This window comes from Poecilia reticulata, chromosome 8 (assembly GCF_904066995.2).
Source record: "Poecilia reticulata chromosome 8, P_reticulata-male-v2, whole genome shotgun sequence".
Taxonomy (NCBI): domain Eukaryota; kingdom Metazoa; phylum Chordata; class Actinopteri; order Cyprinodontiformes; family Poeciliidae; genus Poecilia; species Poecilia reticulata.
The window spans coordinates 9,563,542-9,581,909 of record NC_088837.1 but is presented as its reverse complement, the minus strand read 5'-3'; the positions used below and the strand labels follow the sequence as shown (position 1 = coordinate 9,581,909).

Here is an 18,368-nt window from a genome sequence, read left to right as displayed (position 1 = left end):
TTGGGATCTTATATTCTTCATGATTGTTCTGTGACGGCAAGAAGCATTTGGATACAATCTTGGTCAAACAGTGGTAGAAAAAAATAAGCCTAATCATTGCTTCATTGTGCACATGACTGGTACATGTAATGTTACCGAAAACTGTTGCTCATATTTACCCGTGTCTCACTTTGTCTGTCTGTTTGTGTGCGTGTGCGTGTGTGTATGTGTATGTGTGTGTGTGTGTTTCAGAGGCCAAGCAGAGACCGTACTACGCCGACTACTCTCCTCTGCGCCTGACCATCCACACTCTGTGCACAAGCCACTACCTGGATCTCTTCATCACCTTCATCATTTGCATCAACGTCTTCACAATGAGCATCGAGCACTACAATCAGCCGCAGGTAATGTGGCTGATTACCCTGTGGCTTATTTGCTTTAGATAAATCTCGATAAATCTTAACTAAATTTTCCCCAATCCCCGATTGCTCTTTTTTTTTTTCAAAAGAAGAATAAATGTTTCAAAAATCCCATGCTGCTTTAATAAATATCTGTTCATTGTAATTTCAAAGAAATGTTCACTTTCTTAAAATATACACTCTTTAGCATTTTTACCATAGCTAAAAAGTTAACTTGAACAGCAATATCTAAGCTCCTCATCATAAATTTAAGTATCTAGTGTCCTTTAAGATACTAACTAAATGTTTTTAAGTATCATAGAAGCTGGTAGCAGGTGTTCTTTAACATTCTGGGCATCTCACCTAATCTGAGTAAAAATCTGTGAAGGGGTCTAAAAAATCAGAGTGATAGCCAGGAAATGTTCATGGATCTCATAATCAAAGATTTTTCAAATTTTCAAAACAATATTTGAATAAAACATATTTTTGAAATGGCACTTCTCTTACATTGCTTCATCTTTTAAGAGACAAATATCTTATTACCCATCTGGAATAAACTCTCTGGTTGAATAAGCATTATTTTAAAGCCGCATCTTTCTGGGGCTTGAATCGTTTTAGGTTGTACCCGTATTTTAAAATCTACTATCCTTAATGATGCGTGAAAGCCATATCCGATCAGCCGTATCCGACCAATACTTTCCCATCAGTGTGTGTAAGATGTCCTTCACATGTTTGTGTCTGTGTTCCTGCAGTATCTGGAGGAGGTTCTGAAGTACTGCAACTACGTGTTCACCATTATCTTTGTCATCGAGGCTCTGCTCAAACTCGTGGCCTTCGGCTTCCATCGGTTCTTCAAAGACAGGTACAATAGACCACAAGTGCAAATATAAAACACTTTCATGTGCACTGAACACCAAATCCATTCCTCCATCCGCCATGTGTGATAGGTTGTTAGAAAAAATAATATTATCCCAGTATTTTAACATGGTTTGTTGGCTTTGAGTTTAGTAACGTAGACTCAACATGGTCGGTGAGTGTGTCCAACTTGTCTAAGGGCTAAAATTTACTGTTTTCTCCCCCGAAGAGATAAGTGGGTGGTCTACCCATTAATTTAAATGCCTGGCTCACTGTTTACGATCAGCACTCTGGCAGAACTAATATTAGGTCTGTTTCCCATCCTCTTGTTCTTCTTTTAGCTCTGTAAATATTGAAGAAAGTACAGTTCTTTACTTTGTTTGTCCTCTCATGTCAGACATTATCAACCTAGGGTCATCGTCACCCTAGAGAAGGCACCAAAGATTAGAGGCTGTAGAGGGTTTTCTGTTTTACAGAGGCCGCCGAAGTTAGTTTTGAACATGAGAAACGTAGCACAGTTAATGGACTGGCTTGGATTCAGAAGCAAACAACAGTGTCAAAATGATGGGATGGCCTTTCAGGGCAAAAATTGAGCTTATTTTTTGGAAATTTCTGCATCGTGAACTAAAGCTGTAGTTTGCTGGAAACAAGTTATTTGACATTTCCGCTGCTCTAAGTTCTTTCCTGGAGTGTAAGGATTTTTTTTAGCTATATGGTGTGCTAGGACGTGTCTCTGGAAGCTCCCTCCATTCTTTTGTTTGTAAGGATTTCAAGTTAAAACTGTTGCAAGTATGGGCTAATAGTTTCTTTTTGTCATTGTTGTCTTTTGTTTTATGAGTTTCATTTTCAGTAACACTTAAATTGTTATTTCCATTCTCCTACTTGAAAAACAATGAGTTATAAACAATGGTCAGTTTTGATTAGCTTCCCTACTGCAGTAAACCATGACCATCTTTCATAGTTTTTTTTTTATTTTATTTTTTTATTTTTTTTAACATGATAAACTATGAAAAGGCTCAAAGGTTATGAATGCTTTTCCAAGGCATTGTACTGTCAAGCAAGGAAAAAAACTGTTGCTTTCATTTGTCACAAGTTGTTTTGTTACTTCACTGTTAGTCTTTTGGTGGCATTGAAATGAATTTTAACTTGTGTTTAGGTGGAATCAGCTTGATGTTGGAATAGTTGCCTTGTCCATTATGGGAATCACTCTGGAAGAGCTGAAAATGAAAGCTGCGCTGCCAATAAATCCTACCATCATCCGAATCATGAGAGTACTGCGCATTGCACGAGGTAAACACACACGCACACACACACGTACACATACAAAATAACCAAGCTTGTTTATTTTTTTTTTAAATTAATTTAAATGTTTTGAAAATGCATTATTTCCTCTCTGAAATTCAATCATATCCTGTATGACAGGACAGCTTTATCTTTAGTGCTGTATAATGAATAGGACATTTTTATGACCTCATAGATTGCTCTGCAAAGAAAAGCTGGCTAAAACTTGTAAAAAAAAAAATATATATATATATATATATATAAATAAATAAATACTTTAAACCTTTTTATGCGTCTCCTGCAGTCCTAAAACTTCTGAAGATGGCAAAGGGAATGAGAGCACTCCTGGACACTGTCATGCAAGCACTGCCGCAGGTAAACAAGGACTCTTATTATTGCTCAACCACTGTAAAATAGCATGTTTTAATTGCATATCTTTGCAGACAGACAAAGAAAACGGCGCCGTCTTTAAAACAGGCTCTATAACCAGGTCTCCCCATTTTTGCTCCTTTGTGTGCTCCTTCTTATTCTGCAGTTTCTTAGCATAACACAAGAGAGAGGAGAAGGACGTTGCCTTTCTCTTATCACGAGCTGCAAGAACACAGTGTTTGTATCTGCGAGCAGCTTTATTCAAAGTCTGTTTAATCTCCATTTTGGGCAGGTGTTGGCTGCTCTCTTTGCAAAACATGTCAAACAGCAAAGAATTTATATTCTGGGAAGATTCTTTTTTTTTAGTGTGGTTTCGCCATAAATGAAGTCAAATATGTGTCAGACACACTAAGTTTAAAAAAACAAAACAAACAAACATTGACATAAATCTTAATCCTTGTATTCCCTGGAGTTTCAAACTAGCAATATTTACAGTGCCGAGCTCCTTTACGTAGAGGGGAGTCTAACATGTGTATCGCTTTCAGGTGGGAAATCTTGGTCTCCTCTTCATGCTGCTCTTCTTCATCTACGCTGCCCTGGGAGTGGAACTCTTCGGCAAACTGGGTCAGTCACACACACACACGCATACACGCACGTCAGCCAGAAATACAACACACACACTAGACTCCGTGCTTCAGCGAAAAGTGGTTTGAGATTCACTTATTGTTCCCGCGCTCACAGCTTAAAGCAAATTTTCCTGCCTGAATCGTTTTAGTTGCTTCTCACTGTAACCCCTATCTGTCTCCCTGCCGCTCTGTTTTATTTTATTTTTTTTTATGAGATGGGGACGGGGGGGTTTGTTCCAAGGGAACAAACCGTTTGCATGATCATGTTTATTTTCACGTCGCTCTCCTGACGAGCTTGCAACGTCCAGCTCATTTTCTGTGAGAGGATTAGCCACATCAGGCATCTGGGAAGACAAAACAGAAACAACTTGCTGATGAGAGCGTTTGCTTTCTGGGAAATGTCATTATACCTCCTGCTGCATGTGCCAGAGGAAAGTAATGTGTTTTCATAAGGCAAAAAATATCCAGCTTTCTTCTTTTTGTTGTTGTTGCTGCTGTTTACTGTGATTCTTATATTGCCAAGAGTGCTGAGAAAAGCTGTTTGTTTTGTAAGGAGGCCTCTGACTTTTCTACAAAATATCTTTTGGTTTGGAAACACGAAGATAGAGAAAATGGAGGCAAAGACATGTTTAAAAGGTGCAAATTCTGTCAATTTTAAGTTTTTAGCATGGAAATGACCCACAAGATAAGCGAGGAGAAGCCAAGTTGAAATGATGAAAAATAAAGTAGACCCAAAAGACATTGGATGTATTTTGTTGTCACCCCTGTTAAAGAAACGTACGCAAGACTTGAAGTGAATTTTTATGGGGACTTGATGACCCCAATATGCCATCCATTGTTTAGTTGACAGCATAATTAAGAATGTGTTCCTTTTTTTTATCTACCCTGTAATACTGTGCGTGGTAGCAGGACAAGTTCAGCTTTGTTTTTCACAGTTCGGTTTTCCCCTCTTCAAATATTGCAATTATTTAAAATTATTAAGATCAACACATACCTTCTGTATTTGCTTGAGATGCTCATTTTGTTGTGTTTTTTACACCAAATAAGCAGGAAGTAATGAATAGAGACTCTGATCAGTTTAAAAGTATGAATTATAAAAATGCTTCTTATATAGGGTGCCAGTAAAGTCCCACCAACTCACTGAATGAAATTCAATGTCAGTTTGAGCTAAACCTGTGATATTTAGTGTATTTTAAAGCTATTTACGCAATTTTATCAGGTGGGCCAGCACCAGTATAGGCCACAAATACTTAACAGAGGGCAATATGCGTTGTTGCAAAAGCTTGATTCTCAGTTGATAGATTAAATTACAATGTGGCATTTCTAATAAAAAAAAGAAAAAAAATTTTTTTTTAACAATGTTCAATAGAGGTTTTTACACTGCTGCTTGTGTGACTTCCTGTGTGCTACTCCACTTAGCTGCAATTCTAATGCTTGTTCTAGGAAACAGGAAAACAAGTTGATATTCTTTAATGCCTTCTTGTTTAATAGAACCATCAACGTTGTTTTTAAGTCCTTAAGATATTAACAAAAAGTCATCTGAATTCACTAATGGACAAATTCTACATTTGTTTTTCTACTCTCCTGTTGCAGCTAGTTGTGCTACAGTTCTAATTCTAGTTTGTGAACAGGGAAAACAAGTAAATATTCGAAATTCAAATTTACTTTACTGATCCCGATGGGGAAATTAAATACTGTTGTAACTCCTATTAATTGTAATTGTTGTAGATGGTTCTGTTATATATTTGGATTATGGGTTCTGATTGGTTATTTTCATAATCACCCCTTTAGAGAACAGTGTGAGTACTAGCATATTCAGTAATAAAAGAAATTAAGCTTCCTATGGCAGCTACTTGCACTGAAACACTATTTGTAGCTCGTAAACGAACAGGAAAAACATGGATGTTGTTTTTTTTCTATATGAGGGTTCTACTTCCTGTTAGCACCTTCACTAAGGGAAATGAAATCAAAACGTGTTGCAGCTATTTGAGCAAAGTTACTATAAAGGAAAAGTTCAGTGTATTTTATTCACCCACCACAGGGGACAGTTGCAGCCATTGAAGCCCAGAACAGCCTAAATGCTAATTAATTAGTGAGAGGCGGAGTATTACCTGTGGATGTCGAGGAGTCTCATCTCTGACAGCAGATGTGCAGATGAGGTGGCGTTACAGGGGAAATGACTGTGCTACATGCTTGTATTGGCATGTATGGCTCAGGGCTCCAATAAAGCTATTTTTAGCACACAAGATACCAAAGCTATTTCGTTTTGATCCTCAAAACTAAATCTAATTAAGAATCTCTTTTGATCTACACCCAGATGAATCACCATCTCTGACGCTGTCCTCATGCCGCCTGGATATGAGTCAGACACAGAAAGGGAAGGGAGGGTCTTTCTTTCTGCCAGAGAAATTACTGATTAAATCTAAAAATGACATTCTGGGTGTCTTCCATTTCTTCCCGAGACACCACAAATGGCTATATTGGAAAAAAAAAAAAGAACTCTCTGAGTGAAGCCGGATTCCATTTTCCTATTATGCAAAACTGCCTCAATCAGTTCCTCTGAGCTGAAGTGTGACATTGTTAAATCCTCTCCCTTTTCTCTTGTTAACTGATATGGGAAAAAAAAAAGAGACGCGTCATACACGGTGGACAGTCTCGGTCTTCCTCAGCTGCCTGTTTGTGAGACCCAAATTTAAAGTAGCTAAAGATATCTTTTGGGTTTTAATTTTGCACAATTGCTCCTCGGGGCGTTCTCTCGGAACTGGCTCAAAGATTTCCATGTCCACTGCAAATAATTATTTTTCACTGCTCTGCCATGTTCACATGCCTAGCAGCTCTCTTTTCAGAGTACTCTTCCTTTTTTTCTTTTTATGTAACTAAATCATTAGAGTTTCTAAATGGGACATTGGCAATTATATATCAATGTTCCTGAAAACCAACTCCACTAATGATCAAAGATTGGTTCATTTAAAGCACCAGATGGTTTGCTATGCATAATGTAAAACAACAACAAAACTGTTTTTTTTTTTGTTTTTTTTAAATAAAATCACATATATTTTGTCCCTGTGGGAAAATCTTTCCATGTCCACCTCAGCCATTTTTATTTTATTTTTTTTCTGCTGCCCAGCACTTGTAGGGGGTTCATTTTAAGCTGGTCTGCCTCAAATAAAGCTTTCTGGCTGATTTAAAATTAGCCTGAATGTTCCAAACATGTGAGAATATGTCAGACATGGGGAATCAAGTCTGCAACATGGACTTCAGTTACACTAAAGATTTGGACTGGACTTAGACTTGCGCTTCTAATGACTTGAGATTCGACTCCGATTCAAAGTCTGAGACTCAAATCTTCTGAGTAATCTCTGAAAGTAAGCTTGCATGTGTTAAATATTTAAGTAGAGGATTAATGCTTTGCATTACTGTAATGAATACAAATGAATGGTTGCTATGGTAACTCTGTGCACAGGGTTTGTGCTCTACATGTGGCAAAACTGGTATGTTTCTCAACAGGGAAGGAGTTAGAGGCAGCTTTTAATTTAGAAGGGTTTTCTTTTTTGTTGTTGTTTTTTACATCAAGTGGTAGAAAGTATGTGAGCTGCCATAGTTTTCCTGTCAAAGGGTGCGTTTGTTTTAACTGCCAGGGCTTATTGGCTCACAACAACCTGTTCATGCTAGCTTTATGATAATGATGGTATGGATATTTAGCTAACTGATTTCTGTTCTAAAAGACTATGTTATATCAAGCTAATCTTCAACATCCTGTTCTAAAAATCTCTTAAAAAAATAAAACATCTTGTTTAATCTAATTGATTAAAATTAATCTCTTTCTGCTCAGAGCAGTTGGTAAAAGTACTTTTTACACGTTTAATTGAAGGTTCTGCTAAATCATATGCGGTAAGCTTAGTGATTTGTGCTCAGACAGAGTAGACTGGTTGCATCCTATGTTGGAGAAGTAATTTCAATTTCAGCTAGAGATTTTGTACTTGGTAAATAAAAGCAAGACAAAAAAAACGTGATTTTCCTCTGGAATTTTTTCAACATTTTTGTTGATAAAGTGTATTTTATCCACGCTTTATCAACAATGTTGATAAAGTTTAACAGTTTGAGTGCTTTTGCCAAAATATGTTTTTGTTCTCTTGTTTAGAATGCAGTGACAGCAACCCGTGTGAGGGGCTGAGCCGTCACGCAACATTTGAGAATTTTGGGATGGCCTTCCTCACACTGTTTCGAGTTTCCACTGGAGACAACTGGAATGGGATTATGAAAGTATGAACAAAGACACACACACGCGGGCGCGCGCGCACGCACAGAACTGAAGACTAAGAGTGTCATACTTGATGACTAGATTATCGGAAACCACGGAGAGAACACTGACCTCTAAAACCAATTATGTGGAAGTAAAGTGGCTTAGCATGGCAATGTCAACGCTAACGTTTTCATTTTTACCTTATTGAAAATGGCTTGTAAAATAGTTTGGCAACAAAAGTTCCTTTGTTAAATGTATTTGACAACACACTGGAAATATGTAAAATTGTAAAATATTTAAAAGTGAGTTTCTTCAAGAGTGAGGTCTGGAAAAAAAAATCTTGATATTTTTTGATATTTGTATCTTAATATACAATCTTGTATATTAAGATATATAAATATGTGAATTTTAAAATGGTAAAAGTACTTTGAATTGATCTTGTTCTGTCGCTGCAAAGTTTATAAGATGTATTTTAAAAAGAGGATGGCATAAGGACTCCTTCAGCCTACACTCTTTTCAGTCAAATTGGTTTAGTGCTAAAAAACAAAATAAAATCTTTAATTTTCATTTTATTGCAAATGAGCCAATAAAAAAAAAGATTTTAATGACAAAGGAAAATATTTATTGACTAGCATATTCCAATTGTGAGAATAAAACTCTAACAATTGTACTTTTATAGTCCAAATTCAGTGTCAAAAAATAGATCCAATCCTGAAACAGATGTTTGTGCACTGTGATGGCAGATTAAAAAAAAAGAGAGAGGAATGAGGAGCGACTTTTATTAATACTTAGATCGTTATCTCAACATTTAATAATATTGCTTTTGCATGATTGGCGCTGTATAGATAAACTGAACTGATTGTCTAATATCATGCTCCACACGCTCTAAAGTAGCTAAATATCGCTTTTAAACTGAGTAGAATTGTCAATAATGAATCATTAATCAATATAAGACTGTATCAGTTATGTTACTCTCTTCCCAAACTGGACATCTTGTCTCTACATTCAGCAGCTTTTATACTCTTTATAGCAGTGGCGACCTCCACCCCCCTCCGCCTCTCGACCCCCACAGCTCCGGCCAATTAGAATGCAGGAAATTATGTAAGCTTCTGGAGCAGGATAAACTTCTGTGCATTTAGCAGGAAGCTCATTTCCCTATTCTCAGCAGCGAGCACGTGACGACTATTCAACACATGGGGGCGCCAAATCCCCATTTACAGCACAGCATTACAGTACTTGTTCAGGAAACGGCTGTTGGGTAAATGCTCATCTCGCTCTTTATCCTTTTTAAAATCTTAGAATGCATTTTCAATGAGTTGCAATATAAAGTAATAAAACCTTTTTGAAAAGCAACTCTTCCTTTTTTTTTCTTAATATGATGAGATTTGCAAACTGTGTTGACAAAAAGACAATCTCTTCCTCTGACAACTTTGTTTTACTCCCAAATGATAATAATATTAATAATAATGACAATATAACAACTTTTCAGCCAGTGACTAAAGGGCTGAACTAAACTATAAGAAATACCAAATCAACTTATTTGCATCCAAAACAGATTTAATCTTTCAGAGCTTTAGTTTTTTTTTTTTTTTACTTCAGGACTAAATTGGGAGTAATTATTGGTTTAAAAACATTAAATTCATGTGTGTCAGCATGGTGATTGATCAAGTTGTTTATAATACATGTTTATTTTACCCAGGTTATATTTACAAGACACAAAAACCAGGCATGTGTTGTAACTTGTAATTTTTCTCATATTTTTCATAAGTTTCTAAAGGTTTCCTGTTGTGTCACCTTTTGAGTTCGTATATACATTTTTTTACTTTAAATCTGTGCGTCTCTTTGTATTTTGGTTGGTGTTTGCATGTCTAAATCTTACTCTTGGTTTCTTAAAGGACACTTTAAGGGATTGCCAGCCAGAAGAAATCCACTGTTTGTCTTACCTACCCTGGGTGTCTCCAATTTACTTTGTCACCTTCGTGCTCATGGCCCAGTTTGTTTTGGTCAACGTAGTGGTGGCTGTTTTAATGAAACACCTGGAGGAGAGCAACAAGGTAAAAAAAAACGTGAAGATGTGCGTGTGTGATAAAATACCATGCACTTAGCAAAAAGTGTCTCATTCTAGCTTTCGATGGGCCTGAAAACCAGTTGCAAAATGTAAAGTAGAAATGTGTCTCACTCTGCAGGAGGCCAAAGAGGATGCAGAGATGGATGCAGAAATTGCACTGGAAATGGAAGTGGAGAGGCAACGCAGGCAAAGCACCGGATCCAACAACAGCTCAGTGGGAGGAACTTATATTGGGCCATGCCCAAATTCGCCTGAAGAGGTCAGAGGTCAACTGTGTTTGCTAGCAGCGTATTGTCGTAAAATAACCTCACCAGCATGAACTGAGGAATTTACTAATTGATTCTAACAGGTTGTGACAGTTTGTCTTATGAGTGTGGCGTGAATGAACCGCGTGGTGTTTGTCGCCCTCTGTAGGAGGAAGAACAGCAGTGCAACGACCAGGACCTGCAATCTTCAGGCAAGATGTCGGTATCCAGGATGCACTCTCTGCCAAATGACAGCTATATGTTTCAACCTGTACGACCTGCTAGCGCCCCCTACCCTTTAAAGGAGGTAGATGCTAGTTCCCAGCACCAGCATGCGGGTGAGTTAATGAATAACCTCCAAACAATAATAAGAGGGAAATTTAAGTGAAGGCTAAGCTGTGAATACTCAAGATTTAACACCAAAATGAGTTGTTTCAAAATTGTTACATAACATCATGGGTGTGTTGTCTTTCTAGAATTAGTTTGTCCTGTAAACAGTCAAAATAGCAGCAAAAAATAAAAAAAGAAGGGAACACTTTTTAAGGCACTGACAAAAACTGTTTCATCTGCAGTCAGACTCTAATGGCATGTTGTGACCCGGCTGTGGGCAGACCGAGCTCTGTCCCAAGGTACTGACTGCAGCGGATGAGTTGATCCATGTGAATCTCTGCAACCTTCACACAGGCTCATCTGCTCAGCTTCTAAATGGCTGGAAACCTAAAAGGGGACTACGGTTAACTTTCAGGACAAGCTGGAAAGTCACAAAAACCGTATGCGCCAAAAAAAAAAAGAATGAGTGCACGAATTACAGGAGGTTTTCGGAATCAGTGACTTTAGAGCTTGAGCTGAAGGTATTGATTTAAAATGAGCGTTAACCCTGAAACGACTTTATCTGAACTCACAGATTCAAAGGATGTGTGTGTTCAAAACGGCAAAGATTCTGGTTACATAGATTCACAGAAATTGGACTTGCTTGTCTATTACTAGTCTTTTAATAAGCTCTTAAGAGGTGAACATATCCTCACCTCATCTACTATCATGTGAAGCTTTTTGTGTATCCAGAATCTAAATGCAGATTATTTGTCATCTATGAAGAGCTTCAAGATAACATTTCTGCTTTGATTAGCAATCCATTCAATGTTTTAAACAACTTTCATTCAGAAAAAAAAACAAAAAAACATTTTCTTTTGATAGCATGTCTGACATTTCAGCATCTTCTAATCACTGCTAAATTACTTTCTTGAATTTTTTAGCTGAAATTGTTGATCCCTTTACTTCAGATGTGCTATCATAATAAAGTGTCATTTACTACAATGCTACAGGAACTACAACTTGTGTCAGCGTCCTACTAATTGTGCACGATTTTAAATTTTTTTTTTTTTCTGCAAAGCTGCATGTTTCAACAGAGGCAAAAATGCGATTCGACCTTTTTGTGTGACGAACTCTTGATTCATCTCGTCCCGCAGTCTCAGTGATGTCGATCCACTCCCAGCCCTGCGAGAGCCGCTCTTTGCTGCAGGTTCCAGACGCTTCCCCTCTTCACCCCCAGTCGATTCCCACCCTCACTCTGCCCCGCATTGCCCCGCCAACACCCGGCCCCTCACCACGGGCCCTGCACAGACAGGTGAGGGAGACCCGACCGCCTCGCAGTTCAATTCTGTTGTTACTTTTTCAAAAACAGACATGGAAAAATTCACCTCCGTCACACTGGAAAGGCTGTTCATACACCTATCTTTGAGACTCCAGTGAACCACATCTCCACAGGGTTGAGACAGGGTTAAGGTTAAGGTTCACTTTTCTGCAGTCAAAGTCCAGACCTAAATCAAATTAAGATTCAGTAGTGAGTCTAAAAAGAGAACATTCACAGACTGAGGTTGAGCTGTTTTCCAAATACCCCAAAAGCTGAGTTCAAAAAGTATTGACTCAGAGGCCAGAGTACAAAATAAACTCCACACTTTTAGTTTGTTCATATATATATATATATATATATATATATATATATATATATATATATATATATATAACCAGGATATATATATATATATATATATATATCCTGGTTATCAAGCAGTATAATATGCTAACTTATTTATGCAGAGTAGTTTGTAAGGAAACCCAACAGATCGCATCAAATCCTTCACTTGCAGCATTCACTCAAACCTTTCAGATTTTATTTGTAAAGTAATCTGTTATGCTCGACTATAACTTAATATCTCTATAAGACAAAATGTGACAAATTTTAATAAGTGTAAATCTGCTTGCATGGTTCTTTTTTTTGTTTTTGTTTTGACAGCTGCAAGATTCAAATTCTGGAATATATGTGTATTAATAAAGATAAGACAGAATACAAGATACTGTTAGTGTCTTTGTAGGAATCTTTGCATTATTTATTCCTTAATGAATTTAGTCATTTTTCCTGCTTAACTTGCTTTGAACTTTCAAATCCACCTATAGAGCTAATAACTGTGTGTGTTTTGTGTGTTGCAGGGGGCAGTTAAAGTTGATTCTGTGGAGTCCCAAAGCTGTGAGCAACAGGAGAGGTCCAGTTCGGCCCATCTGCCTCCCCATTTCCCATCGTCGCTCTCCCCGCTGACTCCTTTGCCCCCTTCCCCCTCTGCCCTCTCCTTCCACCCGTTCACGCCGTCTCCCTCTTCTCTTCCTCCGTCGCCATCCTCCCTCCTGCCCCTCCCGTCTCCTCCGTCTTTCCTCCTGCCTCCACCTCCCTCGCCGCGTCTGCCCTCTCGCTCCAGCAGCCTCCGCAGGCCCAGGGCTCCGTCCGCCATTTCCCTCTCGGACCCGGCTGACGCAGAGGTGTATCACATTACCAGCTCGGCTCGCCACAGGTGGAGGGACGCGGAGGGAGGGGAACAGGAAAACAGACGCAAGGCCGGTCGCAGCCACTCGCTGTCCCCTTTCGCCTCGCCGCACTCCCTCGATTTGATCCCCACGCTGCTCCCTCCGTCCAACGGGAGCACCCTCAGTCTGCTCGGGGAGGGATCGAAGGACGTCAAGAAAGGCTTCAGCGTCGACCACCACGGCTTCCTGGAGAAGCCTCAGCTAGAACCGGCGGGTCACTTGGAAGACCAGCGGCGCCACTCGATCGAGGTCTGCCTTCCGCAGGCCGTCATAACCACCGACAGCCAAAAGTTTACGCTGGAGACCCACCGATCGGAAAAGGGCGCTCAGGCCTTTCCCGTGAGGGTGCAATCAGTCGGCGGCAGGCAGAGAAAGAAGAAGACGAGCCCTCCCTGCATATCCATCCACCCGCCCCCAGAGAGGGAGCAGCGCCTGCTTCCCTCGCCCCCGAAACTGGCCAACTGCAGCATGACGCTGAGACGCAGGACATCTTCCAGCGACTTCACGCAGTACTCGCAAGACACGCCCGCCGAAACGCAGCTCCGCGCACAAATGCAGACGCCTCTAACACCGATCCCCGCGCCGCTGCGGATGCATTCGCCGACACGCGCTCTGACCCCGTCGCAGGGGTCCACCCCGACCCACGCCCAGGCGCACACGCCACCTGCGACTCACATTCCCATCAGCCCAAACGTCTTCATCCAGCCTCACGCGCCCCTCCTCCCAACCGTTATGCCTTTCTCACAGACGGTCGCGAGGCACTCCCCCCTCGCGGGAGACTGCATCCCCCTGCCCCGATTCACCTTCGACCAACCGCAGTCCAGGTACACGGGCGAGCCCGAATCCGTCGCCTGCTCTTCCCCTTTCGACAACCGGCTGGGAAGCAGTCCAGGTTTCAGCGCAAAGAATCGGAGGACCGCCCAGTGAACTCTCAGAGTTGCATTCAGGAGATGAATTATTCAGTTTTGAAAAGTCTCCAAAGCTGGAGTAGAAACCTCCCCCTGTGTCCCGGAACCTCATCTGACCTCAACAGTGTTTGGTGTTGAAGAAGGAAAGAGAGGTTCTTTAGTTTGTTTTTGTAATAAAAAGAAAAGACATTGATTCCTTCCAGGAAATACGTGGGAATGAACTCCTCATGATACAGTTTTTTCTTGCTTAAAAAATAAAAAATGAAGAAAAAAAATCCGGCCAGGCTGGACATTTCTAGTATCACTCACTGTAGTGTGTCGACGGCTGATCCCCTCACCACACAACAGGACTGAAGCCACCTTACTCTTGTAGCCAAAGTTTTTTTCACACACCGTCCTCACCCACGCAAGCCAATCAGGAAGCAGCGTCTGGCTGGCGACCGCCGACCCTTTTTTTTTTTTTTTTCCTTTTCTTCATTGTCGTTTTCTTTTTTAAAACAGGGGAGGCGGTTTGTGAAACGCGAGCGTGGGAGGGGGAAACGGTGGGATATGCAACTTCAGGTTTTCTGCAGACGTTCTGCTCGCCCCCTTCTCTGCTCCTCGATCACATTGATCAGAGAGGAAACGTGGAAAATGCGCCGTGCTACGTGCGAGGTTTCCGCTGAGTCCATCGTCACCCAAGTTGAACTTGCTCATTCTCGCGACGACAGAGAGGGGGAGCACGGCAGAGCTGTAGTTTTTTTTTTTTTTTTCCTTTTCTTCAAGTGTAAATAAAAGGAGAAAAAAAATTATGTATTTGGTGAGATTTAAAGATAGCTCTATCCATATGCACATATTTTTATAGAGGTCTATAATGTTTTTTGCACACAGATTTGAATTTCAAGTTGCTTGTATTTCCTCTGTTGTCCTCTCGTGAATGTATGTTTCTTCTAAAAGATCCAGCGAGAGTGGTGAAGGCGATTGAACCTCCTCTCAAACTGCAAGTCGAGGTCGAGGGGAGGGACTTTATTTTTCTATTTTGACAAAGCATCAGAGGAGAGAACTGGCGTGTGATGTGTTTTTTTTGTTTTGTTTTTTTTTTTCTGTAGTTTTGTCTCAGACCTTTTGTGTACGTGGTGTCTCAATAACAGTCTGGGGAAGCAGGCTCAGTGGTGCAAACACGTAGACTTTTGATGGATCTAAACCATAAAGAAAAAAAACATTCTTGAACGTTTGAAGAAAAAAAAATAAATCTCTAGGGAAGCTTTGCACTGGTTTTTACAAGTTGATTTCAAAATTAGGGATTTTTCAGCAAATTTTCTAGGACAATAAGCCGTACTGCGGTGTCTTTAGGAAAACACAAACACCTAATCTGAAAGCACCTGCAATGCCTTGTGAAACATTTATATCCATCAAACTTTTTCACATAAGTCCAGTTTTCAGTTTGCCACAAGCCATGTAAACAATGGAAGGAAGTGATGAGATGAAACATCACATTAACCACTTTCCCTACGGTAAAACAAGGCGTGGCGGCATCATGCTGCGGGGTTTTGTCTTTCAGTATAGGGAAAAGAAAGCCGTTGGGAGTTAATGGGAAGATGGATGGAGCCAAAATAAATAAATAAATACCTAAAAATAAAACCTATTCGAGACCAAAAATAAAAAAAAAATGCACTCAGAGCAACAAAAGAATGGTTTAGAAATGCAATCAAGAACGGCCTAATCAAAGCCCACACCTAAATCCAACCGAGAATATGTGTCAAGATTTGACAACCCACGCTTACAAACACTTTCCATTCGAGACTGTTTGAGCTGCGTTATTGAGAATGATAAAAGAAGCTAGTAGCAAAAGACTTGCATCGCACCAACTTTAAAAAAAAAAAAAATGTCTTCGGTAAACGATTCACATATAAAAAGCCATCGATGTTGGTGAATGTAAAGCGACAAAATGTGAAAAAGTTCAAGGAGCGCGTGTAACTTTTGCAGCGCAGGGAAAGTACGAAGAAATCCAAAGTGGCATCACTGAGCCTCTCTTCTGCTGCTGTGCTTCGGCTGGATCAGCTCCGACACCATATATGTTTCTGTACATCTAAAGACAACCAAACTAACTTTCTAAATATGTGTAGCCAGAGTGCAATAATAATATATAAATATATATATATGTGGAAAATATAGTGACATCCACACTACATAAGACAGCCACATCCTTGTATTCATACATACTGTAGAACTGTTATAAATATATGAAATGAGATGATTTCTTTTTTTACGTATGATGGTCGAGGGGTGTTACTATTTCTAGCGGTCATGCTGCTGTCGGTATGCACGGCCTCGTTAATGGCTGTGTGGGGGTTTGGTACTGCAGATTGGTTTTTTTGTTTTTTTGTTTGTTTGTTTGTGTGTTTGTTTGTTTTTCCTCCAAAAGCTCAGGCCCACCTGCCTGAGGTGTTACTGTAAGCAGAAGAGTGACATGCATCTCTACTGAGGACTCAATAAGCCATTTGTCGTTCCACTTTTTCTTTTTTTTTTCCCCCCCTTCCTCTTCTTTAGACTAGCAATTCACCGTTCACAACGGATCATATTTATTTCCCACACCAGATAAAATAAAGCCACAGCTTGCTGACAAAACCACACAAACGGTTTCCGGTGGCTGAATGTTGTCGTGCAGAGCCGTACTTCTACTCTGACACAGCACAAAATGTGTATTTTCATCCGTTTTTTTGTTGTTTTTGTTTGTTTGTTTGGTTTTTTTTCTTCTTTTTTTCAGCTCAGTCTTGTTTGGCATATATACGTGCATGAGACGTACACGTTCGTTATTTCAAAAGTCTAAAGACAGCTGGCTGGGACAGCGTTGTTTATTCTATGATGCTTTGTTCTTGTTTTCTTTTTTTTTTTTTTCCTCATTGTGCTTCATTTCGAATGTCTTGTAGTGATCAGCATGAAGCATGCACAAGTCCTCAGCGATCTGGGAGAAAACCAAAGTGCTTCGAAGCTGTCTCTGATCAAATAAATTAGAACTTTAAAAATAGCTGTTTAACCAACCAAATCAACACATTAAAGGGTGAATATCATCATGTTTTGGTTTTTTTTTTCTTGTTTTTTTTTAACAACTTTTTAAATTCAGTTATCTTCGGGTTCATAGCATACTGTAGCTATGTTTAAATAGCTATCTCATACACTCTGGTGGGATTCAAGTAGATGTAACTTCTGCTCTGGTTCTGACCAGTTTTGCTCCTTGTGGTGCCTTCTGCCATCACATGTCTGCAATGAAATGAAATGAAAAGGAATCGTGGAGGGAAGTTGCTGAAATTCTCATATTTTGATAATCAGTCCACGTTCCATGATTTTGATCACATTTACCTCTACTACACTTCAAAAGGATGGAAATTTTTAGTCACGATGTCGTCGCTTCTGAAAAGCCCCTTTATGCTAATGCTAAACATGTGGTTTTAGGAAAGGAAGGGAAGTAGGATGGACCCCCTGCCTGCCTGTTCGCAGTTCAGTGTTTGCAGATTCAAGGATTTATTTATTTATTTTTTTTCCCCGTTGAAAGTAACTTGACATTATTCATGAAAAATTGGCCTTTTCTGCATATTTTATCAGAATCAGAATTCCTTCGATTGTCACGGAGATGATGACAATGATGCAATCTAGAGAAAATAACGCTTGGAGCGCTGAAACACGTACCAGAGCTACTCGACACGCCATTGGCTGGCATTCGCAAAGCACCCAATCCTGAAGCGCCAGACAACGAAGACTATACATTAGTTTATAAGTGCTAGGATAGTTCCTACTGTTAATATTAAGACATATTTAGAGGGGTCTCAAGTACTTGCAAGATTTTAGTTATTCACTGTTCATTCGGCTCGTTGAGAAGAGAATGAGCCTCCTGATCGAGGGCGGCAAAACGCACCGAAGGAACATTTGGAGGGAAACATGATCAACAGTTTCACCCGCTGTTGCCTCAGTTTTCTGGTTCTGCATACAGACATTTATGGTTATGTGCTCCTTCGCTGCATTGCCCAAAAAAAAGACAAAACTGTTTGACTTGATTGGTTTTGTCAAGGAATAAAACGTCCGTTTTCTCTTTAAAAAGAAAAAAAATCTGTGAGCTCTGCTAGTACGTCATCTTCCACTTTTAGTAGTTGCACCTTTCAATTTTAGAGTGGTATAGATTCAAACCGGACTGTGAGAAAAATTATATTTGAGACATTTAATATGTATAGGTTTTCAGACTGTAAAATATGATGACATTTGCCCTTTAAGTAAGCAGCGTCTCTGCTGGTTTGTGTTGTGAAAATTGTGAAAAAATAAAAATAAATAAAATGTCTTTTAATCTCTTACTTCATGGACATTTAACTCATCTGACTTCCTTTCGGAGGCTGGCGGATTGTCTCAAATGGGCAATTGGAAATCATAGGAGAGCCGCCTAAGCAGCAGATCAGTAACGGAGATGATTACAGCCGTCATAATCACTCGGTCATTACTTTTTCTGCTCGCTCATTAGCGTCACCTCTCCCACGCCGTACGCATGCCGAGGTCAAAACGGTGAGATTAACAT

General features: G+C 39.8%; 1 protein-coding gene across 3 annotated transcripts in view; it reads left to right on the top strand.

Moving 5' to 3' along the window:
- Window positions 1–17,890, top strand: part of cacna1ha (calcium channel, voltage-dependent, T type, alpha 1H subunit a) — a 131,252-nt gene extending 113,362 nt beyond the window's left edge. For 2 of the 3 annotated variants that reach the window (XM_008416667.3, XM_008416668.3), the window contains exons 28-38: window positions 232–383; window positions 1,130–1,239; window positions 2,389–2,522; window positions 2,818–2,888; window positions 3,428–3,506; window positions 7,650–7,771; window positions 9,647–9,805; window positions 9,938–10,078; window positions 10,234–10,402; window positions 11,531–11,688; window positions 12,552–17,890. In XM_008416667.3, coding sequence (XP_008414889.2) covers window positions 232–383; window positions 1,130–1,239; window positions 2,389–2,522; window positions 2,818–2,888; window positions 3,428–3,506; window positions 7,650–7,771; window positions 9,647–9,805; window positions 9,938–10,078; window positions 10,234–10,402; window positions 11,531–11,688; window positions 12,552–13,847 — 2,591 coding nt within the window. In that variant the 3' untranslated portion in view covers window positions 13,848–17,890. Of the gene's footprint in view, window positions 1–231; window positions 384–1,129; window positions 1,240–2,388; window positions 2,523–2,817; window positions 2,889–3,427; window positions 3,507–7,649; window positions 7,772–9,646; window positions 9,806–9,937; window positions 10,079–10,233; window positions 10,403–10,636; window positions 10,694–11,530; window positions 11,689–12,551 lie in introns of those variants that run through there. The other variant, XM_017306279.2, reaches the window with a different exon arrangement.
- The last annotated feature ends 478 nt before the right edge of the window (window positions 17,891–18,368 follow it).